General features: G+C 42.2%; 1 protein-coding gene across 1 annotated transcript in view; it reads right to left on the bottom strand.

The window, feature by feature from the left end:
• Positions 1-2,730: 2,730 nt before the first annotated feature.
• Positions 2,731-13,928, bottom strand: part of MMP24 (matrix metallopeptidase 24) — a 119,459-nt gene continuing 108,261 nt past the window's right edge. The window contains exons 6-9 of the mRNA XM_075277317.1: positions 10,320-10,531; positions 6,900-7,038; positions 6,040-6,306; positions 2,731-4,010 (exon numbers count right to left, since the gene is read on the bottom strand). Coding sequence (XP_075133418.1) covers positions 3,673-4,010; positions 6,040-6,306; positions 6,900-7,038; positions 10,320-10,531 — 956 coding nt within the window. The 3' untranslated portion in view covers positions 2,731-3,672. The remainder of the gene's footprint in view (positions 4,011-6,039; positions 6,307-6,899; positions 7,039-10,319; positions 10,532-13,928) is intronic.

The raw sequence follows: 13,928 nt of genomic DNA on the forward strand, positions 1-13,928 counted from the left end.
ACTAACCCCTTGTTCACATCTGCATTGGTATTCTGTCTGGGGAAGTCTGCATGGGGACCCCTGAATGGAATACCAAACGCAATTGCAAGCGCTGTGCAGTAAAAGGACACGGACCCCATCGACTGTAGTGGGGTCCGTGTGCTTGCCACCAGATCTCCGCAGGAATCTACTTTCCTGTCTGCATGATTTGTGCCGGCAGTGTGCGGTAAGCACACAGACCCCATTATACTCTATGGCAGGGGTGCTCACACTTTTTCAGCATGTGAGCTACTTTATAAACTGACCAAGGCAAAAGATCTACTACCCACTTCTTGTGGGTGGGGCCAGGGCGGGCCTGTGGGCGGGGCCGGGCATGTGGGCGGGGTCAGGCGGAGTGTGAGAGCAGGAGACAGCGGCGTTCTGTGGCCGCCCAGGGAATTGACGTATTGGGCACCCCTGGTCTATGGGGTCTGTTTGCTTTTACTGCACAGCGCTTGCAATTGTGTGTGGTATTCCGTTCGGGGGGAGTCCCCATGCGGACTCCCCCGGACGGAATACTAACGCAGATGTGAACGAGGTTTTAGTTTTCATCTGATGGATTTAAATAAGGATGGGACTGAGCAGCCTGCAATGTGTGAAATAGCATGTAAGCTGCTGAGTAACAATGGTTGGACTTTTTCAATAATAGCCTGTTTTTTTTTTTTTTTAAAGTCCAAAATATGTACAATGATATACAGATGTCTGCGGCCTTTAATAACAACACTCATAGGGCTAATGATAGGCTACGGCGATCACTTTATGTCATTGATGTAAAGTAAACAAAGGCTGACATGGGACCAGGAATCCCTCACTACAGTGGCAGCAAATCTGAAAAGCAGCTCAACTTTTGAACTCATATTCAGTTGATTTGGAAAAAAATTATGGAGCTAGAAACCCCTTTAATAGCGAGCATAACATACATTTACTCTATTATTCAATACTGCTGAAGTTATTTAATTGATACCTTGTATTGCACCTTCATTCTCTTTCATTGTATAAAGTAGTGCCTTTTGGAAATCCCATTAGTATTATTATCATCGGTCTTAGCAACCAGATATTTCAAGTAAAAATATTTCATAAAAATGTAATCTTTCATTTTTAGAATGAAGTTTTTCTTGAGGAATGTTCTATGTATTATTACTGCTGGTTAACAATTGTGCATCTGTAGAGAAAACGATTCCATAAAGCCAATATATTACTTTTTGGTGGATATGAATCCTGCTGTACATGATATATTATTATACCTAGTTATAAGTCAATGTCCCACTGTGAGCAACACATAATAGTGTTTTTCTGATATAGATCTCTAAATCCCCTGCACAGATATAGCTAACCCCCTCCCCGACATACAATCTACCGTAACAGCATGTCATGACATCGGGCAGGGTAGTCACACATTTTCATAACACTGTTCAACCTCTCCAGTATTATAGAGGAACTTTCACCATCAACTCCTTTAATACGTGCCGCTCCACTGATTCTGGTGCAGTTGCAATTTTTTCTCTAGCCCCTGCTGTTCCTGAGCAATCAGTTCAATTAATTTCAACACCCAATATGCTAATTAGGCTCTTTACTGTCAGGCGAGCGGTTAGAGCTGAAAGAGGGACCGCCTACCTGACAGTAGGGAGCATAATTGTGCTCAAGCTAACACAAATGATTACTCAGGAACGGTGGGGGATAAAGAAATAACTCCAACTGCATGAGAATCGGTGGAGAAGAGCCTATTGCAAAGAGTTTGTAGAGGTAGTGAAAGGTCTCTTTTAAATTATTTGATTTTATATTAAAGGGATTCTACCATTAAAATCGAATTTTTTGTGGATAACACCTAGGAATAGCCTTAAGAAAGGCTATTCTTCTCCTACCTTTAGATGTCTTCTCTGTGTCGCCATTTGGTTAAAATCCTGGGTTTTTGTCAGTATGCAAATTAGCTCTCTCGCAGCACTGGGGGTGGGCCTCAGCGCTCAAACAGCACTGGGGGCGTCCCCAATGCTGTGAGAGAACTCTCCAGCGCCGCCTCCATCTTCTTCAGGAACGGCCTCTTCATGCGTCTTCTTCCGGAGCTGGGGGTCAATCTTCTAGGCCTCGGGCAGAGCCGACTGTGCATGCCCACATGCCACAAGAAAATGTGTACTGTGTAAGCGACCATTTTTCTTGTGGCCGCGTGCATGCGCAGTCGGCTATGCCCGAGGCCTAGAAGATTGACCCCCAGCTCCGGAAGAAGACGCATGAAGATGCCGTTCCTGAAGAAGATGGAGGAGGCGACTCCCAGTGCTGCAAGAGAACTCATTTGCGACAAAAATTTTAGCCAGATTTAACAGGAATTTAACCGAACGACGGTGCGGAGAAGACATCTAAAGGTAGGAGAAGAATAGAGTTTCTTAAGGCCATTCCTACGTGTGATCCACAAAAAATTTGATTTTAATGGTAGAATCCCTTTAAGCAGCAGATTGTGATATAACATTTTCAAATATTTCCAACTGGATGAAGAATTTCACATAAAATCATGAACAAATGCACATATAGATATGAAACTCCTGCGTGTACGCAAAATGAAATTTTAAATTTTTTAAATACATGCACAATGTTCATGTGAAAGTATAAAAGTAATATATTGAGAAAACGGTTATCTCATTGGTTCACCTATGTATCCTTTGTAGAAAAAAAACGCAATAAAGTGAAATAATAACCATTTTTGTAAAGAAATGAAAGGCCTAGAGAGCATAGAATTTATTATTCAAACTCAGGCAATTAAAAAATGAAATAAATAAATCATCATAATAACAGATTACAGTTTTCCAGTATGAGTAGTTACGGGACTGAAATGTATTCTTACTAGTCGCCTATCCATTCTCTTACACTGTTGACATTCAGCAAAACCATTTTAATATATCACTTTTTTTTTTGTTTTATTTAACTTTTTTCATTTCATTTTCTACATGATACAACATTTACCAAAGTATTGTCATCGGGTGAACACGTCTTCTCCTTCCTCGGCTCGACACAAGACAGCAAGCCAAGGAAATCTTCCTTCTGATCTGTAACAACTATTCATGAATGCAGGCAGAGAATGCCAAATTCAATAATCTACACGTAACAACTTTGTGTATGTAATAATAATTCTGACCAGCAGGGATTAAACAAAAAAATAACAAAAAAAAGTGAGTTCCTCTTTGTGCATTTATGTGGCAAGCCATACGGAGGAACAGATGTTTTTCGAGACCTTCCGTGACAATTCTTTGCCTTTGTGTGCTTGATCTCTTTCTGCTCAAATTGATTTAAGAAACAAGTCTGAAAGTATCTGACTTCGATGAAGAAAGCTGGTTTCGAGACAAGTTCTCAGCTACAGTCATACTTTTTGTTGTTTGTTTATTTTTTGTTTTTTTCTGAAGAAAATTCCAAGCAAGTTAACTCGGTGCTCACAAAGTGAACCGAGGAAATGGCACACTAGAAAAGATACAAGTATGAGGCAGTAAGAATGAAAGAGGCTCCATTGTGTAAGGCCATCTCTGTATACCGTAAGGTCTTCCCCTTGCTCGTAAAAACTGGGACCGCCATCGATGAGCGTCCGTTTCCAGTCTGACCAGTGGACTTTGGATCCCAGCATCCTGTTAGCCCTCATAGAAACTAAAGAAAACAAAAGTGTTCCAGATCCTGTCATACCCATTCTTGTACCGGCCGTTTGTAGTAGGTAACGTTTTGTTGTACCCCTTTGTTTTTAAATTGGAAAATAGTATATACCAAGACCAGGATGCACAGGGACAATATACAGGGGATTACCACTGCTATAGCGTTTACGGTGCTTGGCACGTCATTTATTGTCACCATAATATCCACATCATCGTGTGGTAGGTGGCGGTCTTTGCTGTTGTCCACGTCTTTTTGGTTGCAGCCCATCCAGTCTTTTACAATTGACCTCGGGTAACCCACTTCCACAGAAAGTTTCTGATTATCAAATTTCCAGTATTCTTTTCCTTTATAGAAATAAGTATAAGCTGCGGAAGACAAAACATCTCGAATTACTCAAGGAATTGATACTATAGACTTTACAAAGCAGTGATAGAATACGCTCACACCCTCAATAACCGGGGTTCAATTCCACACATTCTACATAGACACAATGGTAGCTTTCTTTCTTTTTTTTTAAATGTAGACTGTGAGCCCCCCTTATAGGGATCACAATGTACTTTTTTTTTTCCTATCAGTATGTCTTTGTAGAATGGGAGAAAATCCACACAAATACAGGGAGAACATACAAACTCCTTGCAGACATTGTTCCTGGGGGCAACATGGTGGCTGAGTGCTTAGCACTGTAGCCTTGTTCTGCTGGAGTCCTGGATTCGAATCCAGCCAGGAACAACATCTGCAAGGCGTTTGTATGTTCTCCCTGTGTTTGTGTGGATTTCCTACCATTCTATAAAGACATACTGATAGGAGAAGAGAAAAAGAAAACATGTACATTATGAGCCCTATATGGGGCTCACAATCTACATAAAAAAATAAAAAAAACATTGTTCCTGGCAGGATTTGAAACCAGGGCTGCAGTGCTAACCACTGAGCCACCGTGTTGCCCTACAATGGCATCCTTCAAGAGGATGTCCCACAAACAAGACTTATCCACTATCCAAGTGTCTGATTGTAGGGGGTCCCACTGATCCATGTATCTATATGGGACTGCTGATGGGGAGCTGAGTCCTCAAGTCCACCAGATTCAATGGGGCGCCAGCACTCACTGGTGACTAGAGCTCAATGTCACCGTCTCCTTCACTGTTTACCAGGCAACTCTCCGTACAGGCCATTCCTATTCACCTGGACAGAACTAAAGTACCAGGGACTATCGCTAAAAATCCTATGGCGTTATGAGTAGTAAACACTTGAAGAGAAGGATAGTCACGGCCCCTTAAAGGGGTATGTTCATGTAATGTATTCACTATACACAGGATAGAGGAAAAATTGATGATTGATGGGGTTCAACTGTGAACACCCCCACTGGACAGGGGTTCCTCATTCTGTTACTGAAATGGAGCAGTGGTAGTGTAGCCCTTCCATTCTTTTGTATGGGACTGCTGGAGATGGCTTAAGTGCAACTCAGTATCAACTCAAGTATCTCTGGAATTCCTATAGAAAGTAATGGAATGTCAGTGTGTGATCAGTGGGGGTCCCGTTGGTCAGACCCAAACAGATTTGTCCTGTGGATTTAAAGGGATTCAATCAGTAAAATGACATTTTTTGTCGATAACATGCAGGAATAGCCTTAAGAAAGGCTAATCTTCTCCTACCTTTAGATGTCATCTCGGCGCCGCCGTTCATTAGCAATCCTGGTTTTCTTCGGTATGCAAATGAGTCCCCAATGCAGCGAAAGAAATCTCCAGCGCCACCTCTATCTTCGCCTTGAACAGCCTCTCCCTAAGTCTTCTTCTGGTGCTGGCTTCAAACTTCTAGGCATGCGCAGTCAACTATGCTGTCGGGCCGACTGCGCATGCCCGTGGCCATTTTCTTGTGGCCGCTTACCCCAGCCGACTGCGCATGCCTAGAAGTTTGAAGCCAGCGCCAGAAGAAGACACAGGGAAAGCCCGTTCCAGGCAAAGATAGAAGCGTCGCTGGAGAGTTCTCTCGCAGCATTGGGAACGCCCCCAGTGCTGTTTAAGCGCTGGAGACTGCCCCCATTGCTGAAGGAACTCATTTACATACAGAAGAAAACCAGGATTTCTACCGAACGGCGGAGCGGAGGAGACATCTGAACGTAGGAGACGAATAGTCTTTCTTAAGGCTATTCCACGTATTATCGAGAAAAATTTTCATTTTAATGATTGAATCCCTTTAAGTGAGCTGATCATGGGAGTGACAAGTGTCAGCACCCTGTAATATACTAAATGGTTAAACCGAGATGATATTACAGAAACCATACACAATTTTTTCTTAAAATGCACTTTACTACATGTAGTAAAATAATATATTTGCATTTCCTTTATGATCTCTTCTCAGTATTGTCTTCATATCTGAAGTGTAGCTAGCATTACTTACTCCCTTCTTTGCTCACAAAGGCTCCTTGAGGTGCTTCTGGGATACCTTTCCAAACAGTTATGGACTTTGGGTAACCAGGATCGGCTGTCCTCTTCTCTTCATTATATCTCCAATATCTGTCCCCTTTGAAGAAGTAGGTTTTGCCAACTGGCTCCCATCTCAGAGCTGTGTCAATACCTTCCCGAGGGAGACAACTTCCCAACTCCACCAGACTGTGTGGATAGCCAGGCTCTGCTGTTACCTCCTTAAAAACCCAGTATTTGTCTCCTAGATTGGGAACCAAATGAATGAGTTAACAAATCATCAACAAATTGTTAGGTTTTATTGGATTCATTCGAAGGAAAGCTATAAAGGTTGTCAGGTATCTCCTCTGGCTACTCTTTATCCATGGATGAAGACCAGGACTGAGAACCTGCTGGAACTTCTTCACTAATAGAATTACCTAAACCTACAATCCGCTGAGAAAAACCACATATAATCATAACTACAAGATTACAAGTCCATTAGACCCAGCTATCTCAACATGCATATTGCCATTACTGTGCTTCTCAGGAGACGAAGGACCTGACTGCACAATGGAACAGACCACATTAAGACATGACCTAAGAACCTAGTAAACTGTCATACTCAATGTGTGAGAGAGTATTGAGACTATACTCTAAGGAGCAACTATTGGATAATTCTCTACTACTGATGGTCAGCCTTCACATCAGATACACTAGTTATAGCTCTGCTGGCTTCATAGTCGTGGCTCCGGGCCACAGGGCAGTGTCCCAATACACAATTGTCATAGTCATACAAACAAGAGCATCTGCCACAACTATATAGACATAAGGTTTTAGATGATATACAGACAGTACCTTTAAAGAAGACAAATTTCCCATCTGATCTCTCGTAAGCGGCATCGATTTTTGGTGGGAGTCCTTTCCAAAACTGTTCAATTTGCATTGGATAGCCTTCCTGTACCTTGTTATTACGAAGCCGCCAAAACCACCGGTCCTGGAACGGCAAATAAAACATGTGTATACAGCCTACATTTACTGTGTTACACAAGGCTACTCCCCCACCACTTCCTGTGCCACGCTCTGGTCTCACAAAGATGATGTCATCTTCTTGGCTGAAGTGATCCCTGTGCGGGGGACCGGAGTGAGGCGGAGGGGAAAACTGCTAAATATTTTATTACATTTACTAGCACTCAAATGTTTTTCAGTCATTTTTATAGCCAGTAATTACTCCTACCAAGGTGTCTTATGGAGCACTAGACCCTTTAGGGTGCATGCACACTACGTAACGCCGGGCGTGTATGAGAGCCGTACACGCCGGCATTACGGCAGACTGCCGAACACTTCCCATTCACTTCAATGGGAGCGCTCGTAAACGCCGCTGTTACGAGCGCTCCCATTGAAGTGAATGGGAAGTGTTCGGCAGTCTGCCGTAATGCCGGCGTGTACGGCTCTCATACACGCCCGGCGTTACGTAGTCTGAATGCACCCTTAGGGTGCATTCACACTGAGTAAACGCTAGCTTATTCTGAACGTAAAACACGTTCAGAATAAGCGGCGTCTAAAGCAGCTCCATTCATTTCTATGGGAGCGGGGATACGAGCGCTCCCCATAGAAATGAATGGGCTGCTTCTTCCACTGTGAGCAGTCCCATTGAAGTGAATGGGGAGTGCCGGCGTGTACGCTCCAGCATGAGCAGAGCTTGCCGTACACGCCAGCACTTCCCATTCACTTCAATGGGACTGCTCGGAGTGAAACAAGCAGCCCATTCATTTCTATGGGGAGCGCTCGTATCCCCGCCTCCCATAGAAATGAATGGAGCTGCTTTAGACGCCGCTTATTCTGAACGTGTTTTACGTTCAGAATAAGCTAGCGTTTACTCAGTGTGAATTCACCCTTACACTGCTCCAGCTCTATAGAGCACCACTGTCTTGTGGGCTCAATGCACACAACCACGTGCTTTGTTAGTGTGCTAGCCATGTTTTCCATAGCTAGGACACTGACCATTCGTCTCAATGACCCCATACCCATGTCTTCTACCTGATCATTTTGTGTCCTGGGCTCGCTAGATAAAATGAATGAGTCCGTGGAGGAATGGGCGGCATAAGGATGTCATCCATGTGCCTTCTGTGCTGTTTTATCATGAAGCAGGAAAATACACGCTGTGTGCATGTAGCCTTTTTTGTGAACTTGGAAACAGCTCATAGACAGATTACAGACATCTGATGGACTGTTTTCTGGCTGCGCATCCTGTCCCAGATGTGGGTCTAATGCCCTGAGCTAGCTGCATTAAAGGGATTGATAATGCAGCAAGTTCACATCCAAACACCTACGTTATTAAATATTACAGCCATCCTGATGTGACATAAAGTGTGTTACTAGCCAAGTATCAAAGCCATTGTCACAGCAAAGCTGAGTCATCAAAGTGGAGCCCAGGGCAACAAAGGGCTAGATGGCAAAATGAATTATCTGTATTTTGTGTGTTTTGCTGTAGTTCTCAGTATTATGTTCCATTATGGATATAGATATAGGCACACACTTTGGTATTCATCTTTATAATTGTTAGTGACTCTGTAATGATGTCACTTTATTTCAGGAAATCTGATGGATACTGTATAAATAAATGAGTAAGATATCTGGAGCCAATCCCATGGTGACTGGAGAGTGGGAGCTTATTGGCACAAACAGACATAAACACCCCCAGCAATTTTTTTTTAATTAGCAAGTGGAAGAATAGCCTGGAAAAAGAAAAATACACACTACGACTACACAAAACATACTGAAATCCTGAAACGTCACTCAATAATATACACGTGTGTGTGCATGTGTGTGTACTTTATGTATTTGTATGTGACTGTAAATCTACAATACCAAATGCCAGTATATTACTACTAGCTACACTATCAACCATGGCAGTCAGAGTGAGCAGTTTAGTAGGCACCATATCTCCAAAGGAGACACTTAGGCCGGGTTCACACAGGGTTTTTTGGGACAGATTTTGCAGTGGAATCTGCATCAGAATCCGGCTATAAAAAAAACGCCTCCAATTGAATTCAATGGGTTCCTTTTTCCGCGAACGGAAAAAGAAGTGTCAGGCCCTTTCTTCAGGTGGAATCCACGGAGCAACACTCCCTCCCCACTAGGCCTATTCATTTGGGCCTAATCCGGAGCAGAATTCCGCAACTGGATGCCGCTGCACTGTATGCACTGCTAGCCATTTTTTGGACCAGATTCTGAGGTGGCCTCTGCCTCAAAATCCGGTCCAAAAAACCCCATGTGAACTTACCCTAAAAGAGCACCTTTCATGTCCTCTGAGTTTGGCAGGATTCAGAGAACGGTCAGCTTTCCCCATATCTATCCAGGTGCCAGAGATATCAATGCCATTAGTTTCAGCAACAATATCCCTCCACTGTGAAAAGGGTGAGCCTTAGGGTGCATTCACACGATGTAACGTGCCACGTGATATGGCACGTATACGGCGTGTGAGAGTTTGTGCGCCGTATACGCTCCAGTATACGCAAAATCACGGCCGCAAAATAACGCGGCGTATACGATCCTAACTCCCATTGAAATCAATGGGAGAGTATACGGCGCGCAAACTCTCACACGCCGTATACGTGTCACATCACACGGCACGTTACTCTGTGTGAACGCACCCTTACAGCCTAGCATCATCGCTGTGCTGTGAGAAATGCCCTTCTTGACAATACAAGGATAAGGAAGAACTCTGTCAGGAGGGCGTTCGTCACAGCCCAGCAATGATGCTGTCCTGTAAAGCCAGCCCTTCTAACAGTTGGCGGTATTATATACCACTAGACAGTGCCGGAGATACTGGTGCCGTTAGTTTTGAAATCAGTATCACATCACTGTCAGAAGGGTGGGCCCTACAGCTCAGCAGCATCATTGGGCTGTGAGGAACACCCACCTGACAGTATTCTTCCATAGGCTAGATTGCAAGGCCCGATCTTCTGAAAGTGGAGAAATAACAGCACAATGGTGGCAAATGGTGGGGGAAAACACTTGATAATTCAGTCCTGTGTCTTTGTTCACAGACACAAGTGCTAGTAAATAACCCCTAGCTACAAATTTGCCATGCCCTGCTGCAATACGCCTGAATACAAATAGTACAGTATGTTTCTACGGCAAACCCTATGGTTAGACACAGTATTACAAATAAAATAAAAGTGAAATATAAATTATTTTAAGGTGAACCAGCTTTCACAATGTATCATAACATGTCATCAATGCGCCATGTTGAGTTTTATATCCTTTAAATACCTTGAAGACAAACATTTCTCCTCTAAAAAGGGCGACAGTGTTAAAATTTCCATCACATATATTCGGCCTGTTGCCAGGATGGGAAGGCTTTTCTCCAGGTGGAGGTCGAGGCCTTGGTTGTCTTTCATGCTTTCTTTCGGATGTGGATTGTATTCTACGTGGTGGAAGTGTAGGCAAAGGTCTTGTAGGCTCTAGTGTTTCAGCAGGGGGACCTTGACGCATAAAAAGTTACAAAAATTATATTAAGAGATGAATACTTTATTACAGTGAACTTTATGCAAATATCCAACTTCTTATAAAAATTGTAATGGCAGATTAAAGCTGTGAAAAAATGCAGAAATAAGACTTTCAATGCTTTCATCTATGGTTTTCATTTTTGCCTTCCCCAGCCCATATAAGTCTATGGAAAAACATAAAAATATCCTACGATAAGTGTTTCTGCATCAGGTGGCCTTTACTTAAGGTTAAGGCCCCAGACTGTGGAAATGCAGCATTTTTTTTGTTGTGGTTTTTTGAACCAAAGTCAAGAGTGGCTACAAAAGCAATGGGAAATATAATGGAATTCTAGAATCTGATTGGTAGCTATGGACTGATGTTTTCTGATGTACTGTCAGCTATACATGAAAATCTGACCGTGGTCTTTAAAGGGGTTGTCCAGTTTCAGACAAATATGAGACAAAGTTATTGTTTGTATAATAAAAAGTTTTATGTTTTTCAATATACTTTCTGTATCAATTCCTTCTGTTTTTCTAGATCTCTGCTTGCTGTCATTCATTCTGCTTACTACCAGTGGATAAAAATCAGTCCATAGTCATGTGATGTACAGTCCATGGTCATGTGATATACAGTCCATGGTCATGTGATGTACAGTCCATGGTCATGTGATATACAGTCCATGGTCATGTGATGTACAGTCCATGGTCATGTGATGGACACAGGTACACAGCTTGTTACCTGGCAGATGTCTGATTACTGTATTGTGACTATAATGAGTTGTGCACCTGTGTGTCCATCACATGACCACAGACTGTATATCACATGACCACGGAGAGTATATCACATGACCACGGACTGTATAATCACGTGACCACGGACTGTATATCACGTGACCACGGACTGTATAATCACATGACCACGGACTGTATATCACATGACCACGGAGAGTATATCACATGACCACGGACTGTATATCACATGACCATGAACTGTATAACACATACCTATAGTCAAATTTCTAGCCACTGGCAGTAAGCAAAATGAATAAGAGCAAGCAGAGATCTAAAAAAAACTGTGAGGAATTGATATAGAAAGTATATTGGAAAATTGTACAACTTTTCAATACACAAACTAACATTTATTTGCTGAAACTGGACAACCCCTTTAATCCTCACATACAGTAAGTTTAGGAAACAAATGTTACTTGCCACTTTATCTGCAATAGTGACTATGGGACTGCTATATTCCTTCCTGTCAGCCATCATGGCAATTATTGGATTGCCTCTACTGTATGTGTGTATATTTCTCTCTCAGTATGTCAATCATCCTCACAGAAATCTCCAATTGTCAGGATAGCTTACAATCCCTCCACGTGTTGTCCAGTTTATACCCAGCAGTACTGCAGCATGTAGCAATGGTGACATCATCAGTTTCTGCATAGACAGACTCTGCGCCGTACGCTGATTTCAATGTTGATTCTGCCATCTTATGAACAGCAGCTAAATATATTTGTTAGTAACTTAGTGATATTGGCTGAGAATATTCCTGAAGCCAGGAATTCATTGTCCCTGTACGTGAACTGCCATGTCTTTTACATCTGCTTGTACCATAAACAATATGTAGCTAGGACAATCTGTGTCGTCTTTGTGAGTCAGACGGACTGCTTGGGTTGGCTGTGTTGGCAGTCACGTTGGTTTACATAAGAAGCAGAGGGCTGCGTGGGCCACTTATGCAACTGCCTAAATCTGTTATCTGCTCAGGGGACTGCTGGTGTACCTGAGCAAGGCAAATCCAGAAACAATACCAAGTACACACACTAAGGCTCTGTTTACATCATGTCACACTACGTTCCATCTACAGATGCCAAATAAGTGTCCTTTTGAACTCCACTTAGCTGATGTATGTTGGTAGTCATTTCTTGCTATATAGAATACTGCAGCTGACTGTGCAACTAAAAGCATAGAGCAAACAGTATAGATTATTTTTAACATGGGGACCAAATGGCGGCGCACGCCACTGTATGTTTACAGCGTGCTATATATCAGAGCCTTCTATCCATGGTATATGTCCAGAAGTCCACATGTACTGCTGCATGGCTCAAGAGTGATGAACAGAGCCCAGCTCAAGGTGAGCAATGGAAATGTCAAATTCAACCAGCACCCCATCTATTTTGAGATAGTCCTAAGAGTAAGGCTGTGTTCACACCAGCGCTCTATTTCTGTTGCCCTGCAGCAATCTGACAAAGATAATAGTCCACCATTTTTGACAGAATCTGTAATGGAGATGTTAACATAGCTGAAGCTAAGGCCCAACGTTGTAGAAATGTAGCTTATTTTGTTGCAGATTTTGCTGCGTTTTTTTGAGCCAAAGCCAAGAATCGCTAAAGGAGGAATGGAAAATATATAGGAAGCTCTTCTACTTCTACCTTCTACTCAATACAGTCTTGGCTTTGACTCAAAAAGCCGCAGCAAAATCTGAAACAAAAAAAACTGCATTTCCACAATGTGGGGCCTCAGCCACTTCCTATAATAACTTTACATGTTCTGCTATTGATGAACATCTGATCTATTATTTAAAGTGTTACACCTAAGGGATTACACCTACCATAGACAATAGTGGAAAAAATGGTCACAATAGAAGGATCCATCAAATGGATCATAACAGATCCCTCTCCCCCAGCCTATACGAGACATATCTAATCTAATCATATTTAATCTAACTCACACTATGGAAGTTATAACACATCTAGCTGGAATGAAATATTTTCCTCTACTAGGCCGTATCAATACCCCACCCCTTATTCCATCGCTGAAAAAAAAACATCCAAAAAAAGAGTGTCAGAATTTAGCAGGAAATGACTACTTTTACTGCAAAGGGTGAAAACTTGCAAAAGAAAGTGACTTTTTATAGGTAAAAAATAAAAACTGCAAGTCAGTTTCTGCTGAGCTTTCCCCCCCCCCCCCCAGCACATAAATGAGGTTTTGGAAAATGTTATTTACTTTGCTGGTACAAATGCACGCACACAAATCTACAGCAGCAATACCCTTAGATAAGAGAGTCAAAAATAAAATAGTCCAGGAGCATATGTATGTTTTCTTGATATGAGTATATGCTACAAAAAAAAAAAAATTATATATATATATATATATATATATATATATATATATTATATAATATATATATATATATATATATATATATATATCGTTAACACTTAATTTCTAATCAGCCAATCACATGGCGGCAACTCAGTGCATTTAGGCATGTAGACATGGTCAAGACAATCTCCTGCAGTTCAAACCGAGCATCAGTATGGGGAAGAAAGGTGATTTGAGTGCCTTTGAACGTGGCATGGTTGGTGGTGCCAGAAGGGCTGGTCTGAGTATTTCAGAA

This window comes from Leptodactylus fuscus, chromosome 6, assembly GCF_031893055.1.
Source record: "Leptodactylus fuscus isolate aLepFus1 chromosome 6, aLepFus1.hap2, whole genome shotgun sequence".
NCBI classification, from domain to species: Eukaryota; Metazoa; Chordata; class Amphibia; order Anura; family Leptodactylidae; genus Leptodactylus; species Leptodactylus fuscus.